Source organism: Elaeis guineensis, chromosome 4 (assembly GCF_000442705.2).
Source record: "Elaeis guineensis isolate ETL-2024a chromosome 4, EG11, whole genome shotgun sequence".
Classification (NCBI taxonomy): domain Eukaryota; kingdom Viridiplantae; phylum Streptophyta; class Magnoliopsida; order Arecales; family Arecaceae; genus Elaeis; species Elaeis guineensis.
Genome location: NC_025996.2, coordinates 139,624,423 through 139,646,552, shown reverse-complemented (window position 1 = coordinate 139,646,552; position 22,130 = coordinate 139,624,423). Strand labels below are relative to the sequence as shown.

The window sequence follows — 22,130 nt, the reverse complement described above, 5'->3', positions numbered from 1 at the left end:
CAATTGTAGAGTGTCAAAGACCTATGATATTTAGATTGCTCATGATCAATGTGCTAATTATATTTGTTGCACTATACATTTTATAGATAATGAATAGAACATAAATAAAAGAATTCTGAGTTTTAAACTACTTGAATTTTCACACACTGCATCTGTAATTTCGAATGCTCTAATGGCAACTACAATATATTATGGCATTCAAAATAAGATATTATTTATTACTTTTGATAATGCATCTAATAATACTACTGCTATTTCTTTATTGAAACAATCATTAAATCCAATTTTGGATGGTGAGTATTTACATATTAGATGTGTATGTTATATATTTAACTTATGTGTACAAGATCGATTAGTTATTTTAAATCACTTGATCACTTGAATTAGGAATGCCATCCGATTCATCGAGCATTCCCCTTTGAGAAAATAAAATTTTAAGCAACATTGTAACTCCCACAACAAGGCATATAAAAAATTTAAACTTGATGTTGTACATAGATGGAATTCTGCATATCCTATGTTAAGTAGTGTATTTGAATATTCTAAGTTGATAAATGCTTTTGTAAATTCTTGATTGTCTTTTGAGGAACCTCTAACTTTTGAGGATCGGTGTCTTGCCAAAATTTTACAAGATTTTTTAGAAATATTTTTTAATACAATAAATTTTTTTCTGATGTATATTATTCCACTTCCCGTGAATTTTTGATATATATTATTTAGATTGTTGAAAAAAAAAATTTATATAGAAATGATGAAACTTTGGCCCCTCTAGTTCATGCAATGGAGGCCAAGTGGAGAGAATATTGGCCTAGGTTAAGTATTATATACTCTATTGCTATTATTTTTGATCTTAGAATTAAATTGAGTAGTGTTCTTTATTTACTTGATGAACATCATAAGTATATGCTGATAATTCAATTAGTGATAAAGAAATAATTGGATGTTATTTATATACCATGTATTGTTTGTATGATACCAGATTTGGAGGCAGTAGAGCTGGTGTAACTATATCTAGACAAGCAAGTACAAGTAGCAATGGAAAGCACAATATGTTGCAGTAGATAATCCAATGGCAATGGTAATCGGATGGTAGTTCGCCTTCATCATCCTTGTCATCGGAATTAAACTTCTGCCTCACCAATGGCATCACTGCTATCCTTAATCTCAATCAGTTGGATAATTTTGATGTGCTGCGATGATGAAAATCGCAGCAAAATATCTTTCTGATGCTTGCTACTATGGCATAAGACATCCTGGCCGTGTCAATGTCTATTGTCGCTTCAGAATTTATATTCAGTGCTGGTGGACAAGTTTTGGACGAGAAAAAAAGCAAAATGAACAAAGAATCTATAGAGATGTGTGTCTGCTTCAAGGATCTGCTAAATGCGGAGAGCTAACTCCAAGACATTGACGGACATCTAATAAGTTCCAAAGATGATACGAACACAATTACCACCAACAAATCCACTCTGTTATCGAGACATAATTTCAACAATTATAATTTGTAAACATATCAAGTTTTATTTTTCAATATGAATAAAAATTATAATATATTTTTTTAATTATTTTTTTTGAACCTTTGCATTCTTTGTAATTTGAACAACAAGCAATTCAATTATCAATAAAAATTTTGAGATATTTTTTCATAATCTTTTGTATGTGTATATTTCAATAATAAATCTTTTTTTTTAATTTTTTTTCAAATCCAAAGGCTAAAAAGTTAAATATTAACCCTAAAAGTTAAAAATCTTATTTTTTTAAAAAATTTAATATTAAATAAAAAATGAAAATGGATCTGATGGGTCAGCATGACCCAGGCCCAGCCCGTATAAATTTGGGCCTTGGCCTGGCCTTGGTTGGGTGTTTTTATTAAACGGGCCGGGCGAGGCCCAGCCCGTTGCTGTTGGCCACCTCTCTCTTGCTGTTGTTTGCAATAACGCCTTTTCCCCATTCCTCCACTCATCCCCTCCATCTTCTACATGAGAGTTAAATATAATATCAGTTTAATCAATAGAAATTTCCACTATAATTGCAAATATTCCTTCCTAAAATTCAGATTGCCTCAGCCTCCCCGAATCTAGAATCATTAAAAAACAACAACGATGGCCTTCCGATTAGAGAATGGGACAGCATCTGTGCTGCACCAAGCCAAAACAAAGAAACGGCCTATGCCACATCACTTGATTTCATTGGCTGGAATCATTAAAAAATAACAAAGCTGGCCTTTCGATTAGAGAATGGGACGGTACCTGTGCTGCACCAAGCCGAAACAAAGAAAAGGCCTATGCTACGTCTCTTGATTTCATTGGCCGTTGAAGCTCTCTCCCCATTGAAATTTCTCTGCTTTCTCTTCTAAGTTATCCAACAAACAAATGTGATCTCTTTTACTTCTTTCTAGATTGGAAAGATGTGGGAAGAGTCGATTGGATAAATTAATTGAGGCCAGACTCTAACAGAGGAAGGTTCACATAGCAATAGGTACTAATCAATCCAAAGACTTTCACTCAGCACTTCATTTTTCAGTTTGATAACAGAAATACGTCCCCAAACTTTTCCGGTTTTCTATTGCAGGTGGTCTCAAATTGCAGCACAATTTCTGAGGGAAGACTGATGATGAGATTAAGAACTGGAATTTAAGCCTCAAGGAGCCGCTTAAGCAGAGGGGGATCAACCTGATCACCCACGAGCTATTTAGTGACACGAGAGCACAAAAAGAGCGGCCAAGACCCGATGTTAAGCCCATCTTCCCCTCATTTGAATACCAAGCAGCAGTGGATCCGTGGAGACTAACGCAAACTTCTACCACCAATTCCAATAAGCTTGTGTACCTTAGAGCATAATGGATTCATGTTGAATCTTGATATGATATTATTTATATTTTATATCGTTGATGTGGGATATTTGAACATGATGTGTTAATGTATAAATAGATATTGGAGTATATCAGTACAATCTTCTTTTCATGAAATATGCTCGTTTTATTTTATTCACATTAGTTATATACAAAAAAAAGTGTTATATGATATTTATTAGATTTATTTGCATCATGGTCCTAATTTGTCTTATATTTAAATAATTTTAGAATTATTTTAAATATTTATTTTTTTGATTATTATTCAAAAGTAATTTTTAAGTTTGCTAATCAAATATACAATAAATACTTTTACCGCTTCATAATAACTTTTGGATTTTGACGGTCGAAAATATTTTTTATAAGAAAACTATCAAGCTCTCAAATAACTTTTGATCTCAAAATACAATTTTTACCAAAAACTGCTTTTGGCTAAAATAAAATGTACAGCATTCCCGAACTGGTCCTAAATATTACTACAATCAACTAATCGGAAACCACACCACCATTTGAAATTGGGTTGGATCAGGAGTTAAGTGGTCTGATTCATTGTCAACTTGGATTGGGCATGGATACAGCCTTCTCTTAGCCAAATGGATCCTCAACCTCAATACACCCACCCAACTTAATTTTTTGATCCATTGTTCTGATACCGTTCTTCCATCATGTGTAGCATATATCTAATTAGAGCATTGTTTGATTCTCTGAAACTATTTTAAAGAATTTAGGATGTTTTTAGTTTGCATCTAGAATCAAAATCAAAATTATTGGAATGGGAATCGGAATGGACATATCTCCTAATGCACTTGATTTTATTGCATGAAGGTTTAGTCCTACATCTATTGTGAGTCAAGTGCAACTCTGGCCTATATGGTTGAGCTCTACACTACTTCTTGAGGCCCCTTTTGGAACCCAGCCCAAGGGACAAAATCATGAGCCCCAGTGTACTAAGCACCAAAGGCCAATGGCCTCCGTGTAAACACTTGAGGCAAGATGGATAATACCTCATGAACGATGGAAGTTCCGCAAGCCATCCAAGCTTGCTGCGGTTAAGATCTCATGGCTTAACACATGAGGTATTGCCCGCTCTAACCTATGGTCTGTAGTTCGAGAGTTGTATAGACCGTTTCGAGCCTTATGAATTTATCTTATAACCAATGTAAGACTAATGATATCATTCCTTCTACACCACAACATAGCCCTCCAATACGCCCTGGGCAGAAAGAGTCCCATAGTCGATGGAAAATAGTGCTCTCCTTTTAGCACCACTATTACGGTCAAAATCTCATGGCTCAGCATATGAGGTAATGTCCATTTTGTCTCAAGTGCTTACATGGAGGTCTTTAGCCTTAGGTGCTTAGTACACAGGGTTCACGATTTTATCCCTTGGGCTAGGGCCCAAAAGGCACCTCAAGAGGAAGAGTAGAGTCCAACCATATAAGGTAAAATTATTCTGAACTCATAATCGATGTGAGACTAAACCCCCCACAACAATAGCCCTTAATCAAGGAGAACTCTGTCTATTGGAGGAGGCCCTTCCTTTAGTATCATTATTGTGGTAAGAAATCTCTTGGCTTGGATGGCTTAGGAAACTTCTACCTTCGTGAGGTATCGTCTGCTTTGCCTCAAATGCTTACTCGAGAGCTTTTGGCCTCAGATGCTTAGTACACAATAGCTCACATTTTTATCCCTTGGATTGGGGTCCAAAAATGCCTCAAGAGAGAAAGTAAAGCTTAACTATATAAATCAAAATTATTTTTGACACACAACAGTATATTGTGATGCAGAAGGAAAGACATCATTACTCTCATATTAATTGTGAGTTAAAGATGACGCTGGTTTATATAGAAGAGATCCATCCTTTTCACATAAGACATTTTTTGAAAGACAAAATCCTGAGACCCAAAATGGCCCATACAGTCCTCAGATTGTAGGTTGTGGGCCAATTGAGTCGCCTCAAAAGACGGAGTAGAGCCACAATTGATGTGGGACTAAACTCCTTGCAATAGATTCATTATAGAAATTAGAATTAGAATCAAAATTGTCTTTAAATACTATAGGAGAATAGGGATTAGATCTAAACGGATTGAGATATTCATATTCTTGGAATCGAAATGAAAATAAGATTTTTCCCAATCAAACTGGACAATAAGAACGTACACACATGATAGCACTTTAGTTGAACAATCAATACACAACTGGAATGTATAGCTGCAACCAAATTAGACGGCCATTGAGGGTTTGAGACGTCCTTTATCTTTTTTTCCTTTTGATCGCTTTTTTTTTTCCTCGGTCTTGCAGGAGTCATGAGATGGTTTGAAAAGTCGTTGGCAATCAACGTATAGCCGTTAGGACGACGACCCGGGGAGTTATAGGCCATGCTCGAATCTTGAAGAGTGCAGAGGCCGTCTGACAACAAAGTACCTTCACATCCAACAACCTGTCACACATCAATGTACTTTTAATCTATTTCAAACTAGTTAGGTTGAGCCGCTCTCGTAATCCACTTGGCCGACAGTTTCCTACAATCAGACGAAAACTGAGACCAGAAAGTGGGCTGCCATAAGAATTTGACTGTCAATTCCCAACTATTCAATTTCCCAAGCATCACTTAATTTATGCAATGATTATGGACACAGACATAGCGCATATACAACTCACATTTGCCAAGGAAAACGGGCAGAAAAAAAAAAGAGAGAGAGGAAAAAGCAAATACAGGCCTCTCACATAGACAATAGATGAACGAATACGAAACAGTTGGTGGAAGATGTAGGCTTGAAGATAAGGTATTTTGGTGCTGAAAATTAAGTATAAAGGATTGGAAAAAACTGGGGATGAGAATAATTATGAAACACCCATATAAGAATCTCATTAAGCCGAGCAAAGATCATGGCGACATGGACGGTTCTATCACCTTGCTCGCTGGGGCTTTTTCCCGCTGCTCTATATAAGCAGAGGGGAACCAACCAGCCCTTCCCTTGCATTCGCCTTCGGACCATCCATTAGGTGCTACCTGTAGATCAACAGAAATCAAAGATAAAAATTTCCAATGCCTACTTTAGGGAATGAATGACCTGGTCTATATTTTTCCAAATGTTAGTTTATGTAGTAGTTTTGCAAGGAACCACAATATAAAACAAAAGCAAAATAAAATCTGAAAAAAGATTAAAAGGAAAGTAAATATCCAAGCATCACTTGCACACCCTATAAGCTTCACAAGAAAAAAAGCTATCATTGTATTTGGTGCAAATAAATTTTCAGCCACTTTTCAAGAAATATCTAACAAAGCAGTGTGGTAACATGTTGATGTCATTGTGTGTGATAGTTTATGCACAAGTTGTGATGTCACAAGTGGATGCACGACAATGTTCAGCAAAAATAGCCACTCAGATGGTTATTTGTAGTAGTAAAACAAGGGATTTAATGAGTGCATAGAAGCCTTTTTGTTCCTCCTTGGGGCTCTTCTGTTCAGTTTGCTTTCTGGTGCAATGCTCCCCTCTTCTTCTCCCTTTCCTCTTGTTTCTTTTTTGGTTCTCTTCTTCCTTAACCCCCTCTTTCATGCTTTCCATCTTTCCCGCAGCCATCTTTAATTGTATCATTTCATTAGCTTTGTGAAATGGTGGTGAATGTAACTATGTTCTTATCAAAAGATTTAAAAAAAGCATGCACAGAAAGTTTGCCATTACTGCCATGGTAAAAATCGCTCTTTAATAGCTGATGGAAATGGAAAATGGTACAAGGATATGAAAAATCTAACAAAGCCTTCTCAGAAACTAGTAGAAATTATGACCAAGACGAGATTGTGGATAACAAATAATAAGTATGAAAAGATGTGATATCAATTTTGTTCTTAGCTTATATGTTGCAAGTCACATATAAACTTGCTTTCCTATTAAAAGCATCATTTTTTTCTGCCTTGATCCGGGACCTCTTTCAACGGTAGGAGTATCTTGGATGATTCTTTGTTGCATGAGTTTATCTGCATACATGATAAGGTAGGTTTCCTTTCAGAAAAAACCAGCATCTCAGCTTTCCTGACAGCCATTTTTTTAGCTTCAGCATATCAATTTTTTTCCCTCATTACTACACTTGTACATGCAAAACTCAATTTTTTTGTAATCTCCATACTTGAAGCTCATTAAATAATTAAAAAAAAAACAGAAAGAAAGAAAGACTATCCAACCTCTGAAGATCATAGTTTGATCCATAAAACCAAGTGTATATGAAATATGAGTGGTTTGAATTTGTTGAGATGTTATAAAGGAGAGAACATTCTCACAATAAGTGATGACAGGGATGAAGGATGATACTCATCCAGGCAATGCAAGCATTGATGCCAAACAATGAAACTTACTAAAAATAAGCATTTTCCTTTGATGAGTTAGTGAAACAGAAGGTGAGAATAAAAGGTCATAACTAAAATCTCAAAGTGATAAATTCTTTGAAACATTGTCTTGCCATGTACATTTGAAGGCGGGGCATCTCTTAACCTAGTTAACCACATTTAACCCATTTATTCAGGGTCAGCTTTATGAATCATGGTATCATCCATCAAAGTTTCAAAACATTTAGGATCAGAACAGCCTCCATACGAGAAAGTAGGAATGTATATCTGGGACACAGTCTGTTGTGTGATGGTATGCTCAACAAAAACCAAAATCATACCAGTCCTAGTAGTTCTTTTCTTAGAGCAAAACTTTGTTGTTGCAACTTCACAACCAATGTGTAATTTTTTCAGAACAATCTTTTATAACTATTTTGCAACATCTGCTATAACAGAAACAAATTTATGCAATGCAGCAAAAAAAAAAAAGAAAGAAAATCAGAGCATGTTGACAGCTAAATAAATCTAAACAGTGACCTGGTGAAAATGTGCAATTTGCACATATGGCACTAATATAATTTCATTTGTTCAAGATGTACCTGGCGGACCACAACATAATCACCAACCGAGAGATTTAGCTCCCCATTTGCTTGAGCATCAAATGGGTGAATAACCTGCATGAAGAACAATCTTAAGAATAGAAGCTGAGATAAATAACTAAAACAAATCTATTAACAAAATCAATAAATATTTTCATGAATCATGACATTGTGATCCGAATAGAGTGAAATCTAAGGATTATAAAGAGATTGAAAAGCAAGACGTTCACTGCAATCTTGTCTTTGATCTTACATATCTCAGCACAACCAACACATTCTACATATCTCAGCACAACCAGCTCAGTAATGTTAGTGTTTATACCGGCAAGGACTATCTGATGCACAGAAAGAAAGGGGTGCAGCCTGAAGAGTAGAGAGAGAGGTGGTTACAGGAAGGTGAGCTGGGTGTGGGGACATGGAGATTTTGAAGTAGGAAAGGCCTCCCATTGGAAAACTTCTAGAATCCCTCTGATCAGCATCCTTTTTCTTTTATTGTTAAAAAAACACTATCTCTTACCCGGACTTAGGAGGATAGAAACATAAATCATTATAAAGGCTTATTAAACATCGGCAAACTTGAAGCATCCTTGAGATTTGATGTTGCGTATCTCTCCCACCAGGATTAGTGCAAAATGTTGCCAAATTTATCATCATTACTATATCAAGTCAAGAAACAGGAAAAACAGTTAAGATTGATTCATTCTACTTTAAAACATCATAAGATAACAATCTTTACCTGAACAAAATGAATACAAGCAGAATTTAATTTTTGTAAATGATAAAAATGCTGGCATGTTTATTAAGATGCCAAAGGATCATTACTCTGTCTGCAGTTAAGCTAAAATTCAATTCAGCAAAATACAACCATGATAAATGCTATAGTGCAATATCAAGATTTTAAGTCAACGCTTTATGTGCCTCAGCTTAACTAAGTAAAAAGAAAACAAGACATGGTAAGTCTCAAAAACAATAATCTATGACTTGTGCAAGGCCATACTTCTGCAACAAAATATGTAGTAGTCAGGCTATTTTCTGGGATATCAGCAGATCGACTTGACTTGGGATCTTCATTTGTAGTTTGAGAATGCATGTTAATCTCAATTTCTGTTAAAGGCAAGAGATCAGCACACTGACTGGTCTTCGGATCTTCATTTACAGTTTGAGAAGGCTGATTAGTCTTGATTGTTGTTGACTGTAACATGGACTCATTATGCTGCTTTGCTTGAACCATCTGTGATAACATGAATACATTAACAGAGTTTCCATGATAGGTGCATCCATGATATTACAAGGTCTAACTACATTACTAAATAACAAGGTACTCTTTCCATGATCTAGTAACATGCAACTTGAGTCAGTTAACTGCTAGGATAAATGTATAGAATGATATACATATTTCATTTATTTCCTCGTGGCAGGGACTAGAGTAGTAGATACCTCATCATGGAGATTGTCTAGAATACTGGCAACACTTTGATGGTAAGCTCTCTCCGCATCAACCTGCAAGCGAGCAGCAATTATTTATCTGTCGACCTTTTAAAGTAAACAACTTCGAGCACATATTAGTGTCTGGGACTATATATTACTGCTGCAAAAACTATTTATATTTTGACTGGATCAGAAAACATCAATTTTAGAAGATGCTCCAACTTAAACTATCTATTTCACCATTTTGTGATTCTCCTAGATATTCATCTTCTTGGTTAAACTTCCGCAGTTGGCAGAACTGTATCAAAAAAGGGTTCAAGAGCCTGCATGTACTGTGCTGGCCAATAACAGCAGCCAGCATGGGTTGGCATGATAACTGTTAATTCTTTTTAAACTCTTACATAAACAAGAATAGGGTATCATACCATTTTTAATCCAGCATGGCACTGCCCAGGTCGTGCTTACCAGTGGCTGCCACATCCACCAACAGAATCACTTAACACCTTGCTGTCAAATACTCCAAGGACATTAACCATACTGTCCCTCCAGGATAGACTTAAGAACTTTGCTAGGCCAAATTTTATAGCAAGTTGTAACAAGGATGCTCCATTTTAAGCACACATCAGGCATGCAGTTAGTGAGTATTATAATTCGACGTTTATCAGATACATCATACCACATGAATAAAGATGCTGTGATATCATAAAGCTGAACTAATGTCTATCTCCTCAAATTATCTGATCACCAATGTGTTTCAGTATTTCTTATTATGTGTATGGCCACATTGGCAAATGGCAACATAGTCTGATCAAAATTTTTTATATCACATCTCATTGTGTTCAATAAAGTTGATGCTCAAGTTTGATCAAGCATCCTCCGTAGAAAGACCCAATTTTCATCTGTATACAGGCCAAACATATCAAAATCTTCCTAAAATGTTCTTCATGTAAAGAATTTTGAATGAGAAGTTTAACTGAAACATGCAACCGCTTAACATGAATTAAAAATGCAAATACTGACGTTGGGTATCAAGTTGCAATATTTGTCCACAGATTTGAATAGATATTTCTGCTGTCTTAATTTAAGGACCTCTGAAATTGCAAAGAAAGATTTAGGAAGGACCAAAAATTAGCAATTGGATTTATCAACTTAATTAGAAAAAGGAATTTGCAACAGTAGAGACTGTAGGGGAAGTCAACACCTATTTTTTTTTTGGAAAAAAGAAAGAAACAAGAATGAGAAAGAAGAAAAGATTGCACATTATGATAGGTCATAAGCATGAGGTAGTTGCATAATTTAGGAAAGCGTGAACAAGAAAATAGGAAGTACCTTTGCAAGTAGTCGTTGGAAAGTTATCTGTTGCTGTTGAGCCTCAACAGCCATCATAGCAGCAGTTGCTTCTCTCCCTAGTGCTGATAAAGTAGCTTCCAGTTCTGATAATTTTGCTTCTGCATGTTGAAGTTTTACCGTACTTTCTGCACTAGCACCAACTTCCTTGGACTTCAATTGGCGTCTTACAACTTCAGCTGTCTAATTAATGCTTTCCTCATTAATTTATTTACAATTTACATGTCTCCTACCTCCAATTAACCATATATAAAGATGATCTCACCTGAGCTTCCACATCTTGTCTGATCCGTTCATAATGATAAGTCAAGAGGCGAGCATCCTCCAAAGGAGCTCCCACTATCATTGACCGTAATGGCTCACAGACCTGTATAATAACAAGAAAAGGCTTAAAAGAAAGAAACAGAAACAAATGGAGGTGACATGAGGTGATTTATATAAAAAGATGACAAAAGTAAAATCCACATATTCTTATCACTGACAATATTTTGGAATCCTATGAAATTGCATAAAAGGATGTCCCACTGCACAAGCATCCAACCACAGTGTGGTCTGGAGAGGGTTAGATGTAGGCAGCCTTACTTCTGCATTTAGAGAGGCTTCCCTGTTTCTAATCCATGATAGCAAACTTACTGTTGTGCCAAGGCTTGCCTCAACCTTATGAAATTACATATGATCAAAAACAAAACAAAACAAAAGACAAAAAACAAAAACACACACATAAAGCAGGTCCTACTTAGTCAGATACAAGATAATTTAATCTTTTATAAGATATCAAGAAGATAGTTGTTACATATTTAATTCAAGAAAAAGTTAATGTCTTTGATATTGTTACAAAGTCCTAGGTGGCAACATTGTATAACTGAAGTAGTTGCAAATAACAATGTAGATGGCAAAGAAGCTAGATTGAAAGTGTGACATCTCTATTGCACATACTGGAATATCTGAGGTACAGTCATATGAAGTTGTTAAAACAATTTAATACAAAGAAAATATACTGCAAAGAAAGATGAGATATACAATAACCTGATCTCCAAGAATTTTGATAAGATTCTCCCTCTCTTTTTCCATCAAACTGTGAGCAGTACCAAAGTCAAGAGAAGCCGTTGCAAGAACAAAACTGGGATTTTGATACTCAGTTCCATATTTGCGACAATCTTCAGCTAGTTTTTTTACTGCAAAGTAAACATCAAGTTCAGAAATAAAATATGAGAAAAACAAGAACAGTTAATTAGAGATGGAAAACAAAGGCTCTATTTGGCATCACTGCCGGTTTTCAGTTTTTGATTTTTGTTTCTGAAAACATGGAAAGTGAGGCAAAACACTCATTTGGTTACCCTTTCACTTTTTGATTTCTGAGAAAAGTGAATGCTCCCAAGACTAGCATTCACTTTGTCCTATAAAAAATGAAAATCAATCATAGCCATCAACCCCGCCGCTGCCATCCAATGGCACCCACCAGCTGCTAGCGGCCACCGGATGCCACCACCACCACAAACCAAGTGACTGCCAAACAAGTTTTGGAATTCGGTTTTCAAACAAAGAAAGAAATAAAATAATCTGCTTTTGGTTTTCATGAAAGCTCAAAACTGGAAGTGATGCTAAATGGAACCAAAATTACCTATTTCCATCTGCTTTAAACTAATGGAGATAAAAGCTTCAACACCCCGTACAATATCCCGCTGAAGATGCTATAGACATGAATCATTTTGGAAGCAATGTCAGCAGTGTCGGATCAATATCAACTAAAATGGCATTTTTTGTAACATCATTAGCAAGAACAAAAGGAAAAACGAAAAAGAGGAAAAGCATAATAATTGGAAGTCCTGACTATGTTTCATGCAATACCTTTGCCGCTTTTGTAGAACCATAGAGCATCTGAAGCTTTTCGTGGCATTCAAGTTCAGCTTCATCGACCAGACCAGAATCATGGCCAAAACGCCGACTAAATTGCAGAAGAAATGCCTGCCAATATAGAGACTTTTGAGAGTGCGTAACATTAAAAACTAACAATGATATATTACTGAAAATATGACAAGAACACATATTTCCTCTTTTAGCAACACAGTGTTACCTGATAAATGAACAATATTGAACCTTTAGTGCATTTATCTGAGATATATTAATTTCTCTTCATCTAACAAAATGAGACCTTGTAACAAAAATTTGTCTGCACTGGCAATTTAAAATTCTAAATGATGTCCGTGCACACAAATAGCAAACACAGGCCCATGCATAAGGACTCATGCATGCACACGAACATATCCTACATGCTGCATCCACATATGCACATGCACACATGTAAATACAGACATACATTAATGCACTCAACAATGCTGATTGCTAGATATCCACATAAATAGTGCTTAACAGGTATCTTATATTATAAGCAAGGATGGGATTATGATGACTGTTTGTATTTTTATTGCTAAAACAAGTTTTTTTCACAAGAAGAAGAAGAAAAAAAAAAACAACTCCAACTTTCCATTCATCAAGCAATACAAAATCTGGTAACATTGTTTTTCGTTCTAAGAAATTGATTTTTGGGGGCATTTGTTAATGGCAATTTCTGATACCAGGTTCAGAATTATACCAAAGTAACATTGAGTCGACCCCACACTCAGACCTAAACATGTTATTCCAAGCCTGGCCTATTGATTGAGAAGCCACCGCTTAACATGTAGGTCACGTCATGTAAAAACTTAATACCATCTTCACACATCTTGTCGTTTCTTAGGAGGGGAAAGACAGAAAAGGTGTACTTATCCTACAAGGAAAAAATTCTCCCTTCAAAATTATTTACTGCAAATTCAGTGTGTCATTTCACAGGTCATATGACTGAAAAGGGTGGAGAGGAGAAAAGGGGGGAATTGGGCAGAGGGTGGCTTTCTGATTTCTGCCTACCATCGGAGGAAAAGAGAGTCTTGTATTGCAATGTACCCTGATATCTCGTGCAATAAAAAAGATGTACAATGAATGGTGCACAACGTGTGCAAGATATTGTTTTAAGAAAATGAAACTTGGGCATTTTAGATAGCCCGAAATGAAAGGAAACTTGCTGACTATCTGATGAGCTTCACCTGCAATGAATGAGCTGTTTTTTGCCATAAGCCCCCGCACTGCTATAATTCAAGAGGTAAGCTAGAAGTCTGGCTTATCCATTCAACCAGAAAGGAGGCACTGTCTCTGCTCTGTGGTCGTAACAACCTTAGTTTGATACCTGAATGGGTTTCAGAAAGTCCTAAAACTATGTAAATGCCGGATAGAAACATCAAAATCCCAAATTAATAATGGACACCTAACAATATAGAAGCTTCCTGAATTCTTTCCAGATAGAACAAATCAAGATAAGTCCTGCACTCAAGACATCCCAGGACATGCACCAATTTCAACAAAAGCGATAAGCCACTGTCTCCAGAAGGACTGTAAATTGTCTGCTGAACTTGTCCATTTGTTCTATTGATAACTGACCTAAAAGACAATGCATTAATCCATCTAATGGTGGGCAATCCCCCAAATGTGAATTCGAAGCTTCAGGTAAACCATAGTACCGGTTGCTCATACGGTATGCTCAGCATCCTATGGGCTTTAAATTGTGTCTTGAAGGACCCAGGCAATGGACCATCTTCCTATTGCCAAAAAGTCCCCGTATTGCTGGAATATTAGTGACTAGCTAGGAGCTCAGCAGAATACTTCCTTGATAAAAGAGCTAACCTTAATCCGAAATGACTTGAAAAATGCCTCCTCGATTTCCTAATGTACCGAGGCATCCAGGAACCAACACCAAGATCGCAACAAGAGAAAAATGTCCATCCCCAGAATGGACAGACCTACCAAAAATTCCCGGTATCAATAAAATGGTAACTAAAGCCTAATAAAAGCACCAGTTACTCATTCATGCAATACATGCCGACAGCATATATATTTAGAGAAGAAACATGACATATAAAGGATAAAAATTAAGCGGAGAAGGTGGTGTTTTGGTCACTCGACGGCCATTCCAACCTGAAATTGGAACCAAAATGAATTTGGGAAAGCCTTCTTTTTTGTACTCAAGAAATTCAAGAAAGCGCACTAAACTCATGTCTAGATTCTTTTATTCAATCCGTTACATCGGTTCACTGACAAACTGGTCTAGAATCAAGGCATCCAATCCATCTAAACGGTAGACAATCCCCGAAAGATCCAAATCAAAAGCTAGAACTAAAGAACAGAATCCCAACAGGCCACGAAGGACGACTCAAAATAGAAAGTTGAAGCAGAGATCAGAGCACAAGTACCTGTTGCTGCTTGGCCACTTGCTCTCTGAACCTGCTGGCCTGCTTCCGTATGGCCTCCATCAGACCATCCCCTACTCTTTCAGATCATGATCCTAAGCAACAGAATCCAGAGTACTGGAACCAAAAAAAAAAAAAAAAAACAGAATCCAGAGTACAATCAGAAGAAACACTTGATATCTCTCTCTCTTATATCGCTCGAAGAGACTTGGAAGAGAAGAAGAGAAGGCCGAGAGAGAGAAGGGGGCGGGTCGTGGAGCGAGAAACTGTCGAGGAGTAAGTACTGTAAGAAGGTGGAACGGGAACAACCGGAGCGGATTCTGCGCGGAAAATACCATGCTGTCTCGATATGTGATTGGCTGGAGCTGTGGGGACCACGTGGCCCCCGCAGAAGACCAATGGGCGTTAGGCCACAGGGGATGAGCGAGTTGGCGGTCCCACGGGTGGGTGCGTCGCGAGCACGCGATGACGCCGTGCGGAGATAATTACGGATGGAGTGGGGAGCCAGGTGGATGGCGACGTGGAATGCGGAAGAGACTGGAGGGAGAAGGGTTTAGAGAGAGAGAGAGGAGCTTAGAGAGACAGCATGACGAGAGTGAGAGACGGCGCGAGCAGAATTTACAGAAAGAGGAAAGAGACGAATAAAGCAGAATTAGAGAGAGAACGAAGCTATAAAGAGTTTAGAAAGCGAGAGGAGTTTTTTTTTTTTTTTTTTTTTTAAATAAACGAGAGGGTAAGAGCTTAGAGAGAGAAAATAGTTTATAAAGTGGGAGGAGGCCAAACGGAACGGAGGGAAAGAACGAGGGGAAAAAGGAGGCGCGAGTGAAAGCGCCGGGGAATTCCGGGGAGGGAAAATGGTGGGTTCGCCAGCCTCTCACCGCCCAGACCCCAAAGGGCCAATTACGCCGCGCAACCCGGAACCCGCTGTATGGCGTCAGCTAAGGGACGTGGGGGCATGGTACCTTCTGGGTGCAAGGGATTTGATGACGGTGTTGCACTTCAATTTGTTATCAACTTTTGGCACGGCCCTTCTCCCCATCCATGTTAAAATGTTTCTGCTTGTCCGTTTGTGAAATGCTCTTCACAGTGTCCTCGCTTTCTAATTCCCACATGGAGAAGGGATTGAAATAACTCGAAGCGTCATGGCTAATCTGAAAGATTCGGAATGAGCGATTAGCTCGGTAAAAATTTATTATTCCCGTATAATTAACTAGGAGTACCATATGTACACATACTATATCTTATGAGGCAACAGCTATGCAGCTCGGAACTAGGGAGCTATTGATCTTTGTTATCAAATTATTAACTAATCCAAACTTATTAACTTCCTCCACCCCTGGGCGTTCTTAAGTCAAACTTTGAAGCCTCTGTGAATTCTACTAATATAGTTGTTGCCTTCATTATTAGAGATCATCAAGGAACTAATCTGCGAGTTGGAGGTAAAATGTTACCACCCTGAATGCTTAGATAGGAATTAAGATAGCTACTTTGATATTAATGCTCTGAATTTGTGGATGTAAGAGGGTTCATCCACTATCACCAACCCTCTATTTGATACGAAAGATGGATGATAAGACAGAAGATGAATGGATTTTCATATAAAAGGATAGATGGATGGAAATTATTTCCTTCTCTATTTGGTATAGCAAGAATAAAAGGGAGGATAGATAATATTTATATAGTATTATTGCTAAACTATCATTTGATAAAAATATTATTATTTTTATTTTATAACACTTATTTATATTAAAGAAGTAAATAATATATAAACTTATAATCATTATAATCTATAATTATATTTAAATTATATAAATATTTAATTTAATTTAATAAATAATTTTATAAATCAATTATTAATGAAGTAAGTACATATATTAATTATATAAATAATCAATTAATTTATAATTTAATTTAAATAGTTAAATAATATTATACAAATAGTTAACCAAAAAGTAGTAAATAAAGATAGAGAAATAGAATATAATTCTAATTATTTAATTATAATTATCAAAATTATGTATTAAAATTAAAATAATTAGTAATAAAATTTAATAGTATATATAAATAATATAAATAAAAAATATTATATTTTTATAAAAAAATTAATGAGGGATAATTTTATTAATATAAAAATCCATCCATCAATGCATCTATTATTCCTTGGATCCTCCCAATTTGGGAGGATGCATATTGATAGCCCAGGGTGGATGGACAACTCTTCCTTTTTTTGTCTATCTTTCCTATAATTTTTTGAATCAAGTAGTGGATGAAGAGCATCTATCCTTCCAATTTTATCTATCCACCCTCTCATGATCCTAACCAAATACAAAGAAAGTGGCTAACAAAAAATTCTGGGAATACTTTTTTATTACTTCCTTTACTGTAAGAACTATTATCTTGGAAGCCTCTCTTTCATGTTCTATGCATCAACCATGTATTTTGGGAGATTAATCAGATAACTGATTTCTTAACAATGGAGACTCGGGAAGTTGACATTGATATATATAGTAATGATTATATCCATCCAAATTTGATTGTAATTCTACAGGCTAATTTTATTAGGAATACGTAATATAAATTCATTTCCCACATGAGCCGATTATGATCCAATTGAATTAACAATTAAAATCTATTATCAAATGAATATTAAATTCAACTGAAAAACTTAATTACAGGTCGGAGGCGTGCAGCATATTATCCTAAGGAGATTTTTGACCCTCGTGCGTGGTCAAATATAAGAACTCCACCCTAAGAAACAACTGATGACCTCCCATTCAGACACGACCATGAAAAGGATAGCAGAGCTTCAACCCAACAGATGAAAGAATAAAGAAATAAATCAAAAAAAACTTGAAAGAAAAAGGTTTAGGAGAGAGGAAGAGCATCAAAGTAGAGATTAGATTAGGAGAGGGGAGAACTTTTTCTTATATATCTCAACTCCTAATAAAAGGTCCAATTTATAAGTCCAAGAACTAGCCGTTTGGATGATTAAATGGTCAAAAATATCAAACACATATTAACACACTAACGGATAGAAAACCAACAGGCAAAATATTAATAAGATGATTAACATTAAATAACGTTAAGATCTAGTATTTATCCTTAAATAAATAAAAAAATAGTAATAATCATTAAAAAAATAAATAGAGAAAAAATAAAATGTGGGCCACGTCGTAGCTATGGATGCAGTGTGCAATCTGGTCCAGTCATCGCGTGCGTGTTTGTTGTTTGGCCCAAAACTACTTGAATTTTTTATAAAGTCCAAAAGAGGAGTTTTCAATATAAACTCCTTCTTAAGTTTTCTCCTATCCAATATGGAAGTAAATAAACAAACGATTATGAATTTTGTTGGAAATTAGTTGAAGAAAATTTTGAGTTTTCAATTTTTTTCAAAACATCAATAATCCCCCTCAAAACTCAAAATTTTTGAAACAATTAAAATTTAAAAATTTAACAATATAACATAATTTTCTACTGAATATATGTACTGTGCAATAAGTGTCTTTCATGATTTAACTTCACTTAGTATTAATAGTATCAACTCAAAGGAAAAGGAGGGAACTAAATTTTAAACTATGTTCCTTTGACTCAGATTTCCACTGTTGTACATACAATATAGAAGCTTATATCGCAGATTTGCATATTAATGATTATGTACAGATATCTTAATTATTTCATGAGAGTTAATTTTTAGAGATTGTTTATGTCTCTAATCGCTGTCAAATATGGATGCTCTCACATAAGTGAGCTCCTTTAGGGATGTGTGTAGTGTCACATCTCGAAAAATATCTCTTAGATCTCATTCAGAGATAAATTATTTCTAACCACTACATAAGAGTAATAATCACCATAAGGATAGATAAGAGTCTTTGACTCCCATATCAGATAAACAATATATACTCCTTGAATAACTAATCAGCTTGTTATTATCATATTGGACCTCCTTCAAGGAATCTCCAATGACATATGTTGGGTTTTCAATATTGAAAAGTCTTCGATAAGCTATGTCTCATCTCCCTTGCTGACTCTAGGACCTTAGTCCTATTGAAGTCTTTTATATGACAATCTACAATATTATGGTTAGTTGCAACATGATTCAAAAAAATAATTTAAAAAATTTTTATATAGACTTTTATCTTAGTTTAATATGTTTGTTTATTTTAATATTTATAAACTTCTTATTATAAAAAATCTATTACAGCTTTTGAATCATTGTAAATAGATATAGAAGGAATAAGAGAAGATATTAAAAAGGAATATCTAATAGAAGTTCTTTTAGTCATTCAACTTTAGAATAGGTATAATCAAGAGTAATAAATTTTGCTTCTATGGTACTTCTAGCCAAAATAGTTTGTTTAGAAGGTTGCTCAGAAACAACACTCCCACCAAGAAAAAAAATATAGTCAGAAGTTAATTTAATATCTCATATATCAGAAATCCAATTAGGATTATTATAACCTTCAAATATATCTCAATAATAACCTACAAGACATAGAGAATAATCTATAGTATCTTTAACATATCGGAATACTTTCTCTAAAGTAGTACAATAAACTATCCTAAGATTACTAGTATGTCTATTAAGTCTGAAAATGATATAAGCAATATCAGATCTAGTTTGATTAGACAGATACATTAAAGAACAAATAATCTAAGCATACTTCTTTTAGTTTGCAGATTTTCTTATGCTCTTTAAGAGATGGATAACTGAGTCATAAGGAATAGATATAGAAGAGTAATCAGAATATTTAAATTTATTAATAACCATTTGAGTATGGTGAGATTGGGATAGATAAATTGAACCAAAAGTATGAATGATCTTCATACAAAGAATTAGATCAGCTTCACTTAAATCTTTCATATCAAAATGATGTAACAAAAAATTTTTGATGCCATTGATTAAGTTAAGATCCAGAGCAAAAATCAAAATGTCATCAACATATATAAAGACAAAGAAGAATGAATCAATCATGAACTTATTTATGATAAAGACAATTATCGGATTCATTGATTTAAAATCTATAGAAAAGGATCATCAGATCAAACTTTTCATGCCATTACTTAGAATCTTACTTCAACCTATAGAGGGATGAAATAAGTTTGTAGACTTTATGCTCCTAGCCTAGCATAATAAAATTCTCAGACTGCTACATGTGAATCTCTTATTCAAGATCTCTATGCAATAAGACGTTCTTGATATCTGTTTGATGAATAATAAGTAAATGGATGAAAGCTAAAATAAGTAGGATTCAAATAGTAGTAATATGATGAGCTACAGACAAATAAATATCGAAGAAATTAATACTGATTTTTTAATCAAAACCTTGAGCAACAAGCCTCGCCTTGAATTTTTTTATTATACCATTAGTTCTCACCCTTTTTTTGAAAATCCACTTGCATCCTAAAAGTTTATTTTTAAAAAGTAAATCAATGAGAATTCAAGTGTTGTTTTCAATAATAGATTCTATTTCACTATTTATTGCCTCATTCTAGAACGGAGCATCAGGAGAGTTCATGACTTCTTAATAAGAAGTAAGAATATCTTCTACTCAAGAAAATAAAGAAATATTGATCAAAATATTTTTCAACTTTAGCTCTCTTGCTTCTTCTAATCTCAGATTTAAGAGTTAATCCTACTGAAGTAGGAACAGATAATGATGGTGATAAATTTGAAGAGGATGGATGATTAATAGTTGATCTTGAAATATGACTTTATAAAAAATATATATTTTTAAAAAATATTGTATCTTTAGATTTAATGATAATATTATTTTATATTGTAGGGATTTTAGAATTAATAATAAGGAATCTATAAATGTTACTATTAAGAGAGTAGCTAACAAAATAGTATTAATAGTTTTAGATCCTACCTTAACTCTCTTTGATTTAGAAATTTCAACTTTAGCGAAGCACTCTCAAACTTGAAATAACTAAGTCTAGGTGGATATTATTTCCAAAGTTCATAGGATGTCTTCTCTATCCCTAGGAAAAATTTTATTTAGGATATAACAAGCTGATAAAAGAGCCTTTTCCCATAAGTTCAGAGGTACACTAGAACTTATAATTATGGCATTGATCATGTCTAGTAAAATTTGATTCTTTCGCTCATCTACATCATTTGATTGGGATGAATAAAGAGCAGTAACTTCATAGATTATCTCATTTTCTTTACAGAATACCATCAATTTATTTGAAGCATATTTACCTCCCCGATCAGACCTTAGAATTTTATTTTTTTTTTAAAGTTAGTTTTTAATTTCTATTTTATAAATCTTAAACTTATTAAGAACTTCATCCTTAGTCTTAAAAGATAGATATAGAAAAACTTAGATAAGTTGTTAATAAAAGTTACAAAATAATAACTACCTCTATATATTGGTCCTTTATTAGAATCACAGACATCACTATGAATAAATTTAAGAATTTGAGTATCTCTAAAAGCTACAAACTTTTTTTTTAGGATACAAAAAGCTATAAGCTTAATAGATTTTTTAAGGTTGTTTAGATTGAGCACAAAGTTCACACTTAGAATTATGTTCAATATTGAATTTTGAAATTATATTAAGATTAGATATTTTCTTGATCGATCTAAGATTGATATGACCCAATCTTCTATACCATATTTCACAAGATTTAGAATTTAACATAAGATATATAGAAGAATTAACTAAATTTTTATTAAATATGAGAGGAGAAATTATATTCAATCTAAACAGTCCCTCAGACAAAAAATATTTTACAATAAATATATCTTCTTTAGAAATTATAATTTTATTGGACTTTAAGACAACCATAAAATCTAGCTGAACCAGTACACAACCACTTAATAAATTTTTTTTATAGTAGGTACATGGTACATATTTTGAAGAATTAATATTTTTCTAAAATAAACTTCAGGTTAACTGTTCTTTTTCCTATTACTTTAATAGCTGTCCCATTATCCATGGTTACACTTCCTCCACTCAATCCTTGGTATGAGAAAAATCAAAATCTATTAGTCCAGACATGAATATTGGCTCGGGTATCTAGCCACCATTCTGAATCTAAATAGATTAAATTAATAGAAGCAGTAAAAGTAACTGACCTAAAGGATGATGGTTCTCCTTCAACCATGCTAACTTGAGGTCTAGATTGATGTTGCTTTTTTACATTCTTCTTTTTGTAGAAAATTTTTTACTTTGTCCTGTAGAAATACTGAGATGTGAGATGATTGTCATGACCATGGATGAAGTAGAATCTCTTATCACCTTGTTTCTTAGATTTTTAGACTTAATTATTAGGTTTAGCCTATTGGTTTTGATAAC

At 34.6% G+C, this 22,130-nt stretch overlaps 1 protein-coding gene and 1 long non-coding RNA gene across 2 annotated transcripts; one reads left to right on the top strand and one right to left on the bottom strand.

The window, feature by feature from the left end:
- The first annotated feature begins 2,280 nt into the window (after positions 1–2,280).
- On the top strand, positions 2,281–2,941 carry LOC140857036 (uncharacterized). Its single transcript, XR_012140509.1, has 2 exons — positions 2,281–2,478; positions 2,572–2,941. It is a non-coding gene; the product is annotated as an uncharacterized lncRNA (long non-coding RNA).
- Positions 2,942–4,922: 1,981 nt separating this feature from the next.
- LOC105060819 (SH3 domain-containing protein 2) lies at positions 4,923–15,412 on the bottom strand. Its single transcript, XM_010944651.4, has 11 exons — positions 14,830–15,412; positions 12,398–12,514; positions 12,171–12,240; positions 11,576–11,724; positions 10,815–10,916; positions 10,532–10,732; positions 9,212–9,274; positions 8,772–9,005; positions 7,775–7,849; positions 5,766–5,864; positions 4,923–5,373 (listed from the first exon to the last, which is right to left on the bottom strand). Exons 1-11 carry the CDS (start codon positions 14,887–14,889, stop codon positions 5,332–5,334), a joined length of 1,212 nt encoding a protein of 403 aa, XP_010942953.1. The 5' UTR covers positions 14,890–15,412; the 3' UTR covers positions 4,923–5,331.
- Positions 15,413–22,130: the final 6,718 nt, after the last annotated feature.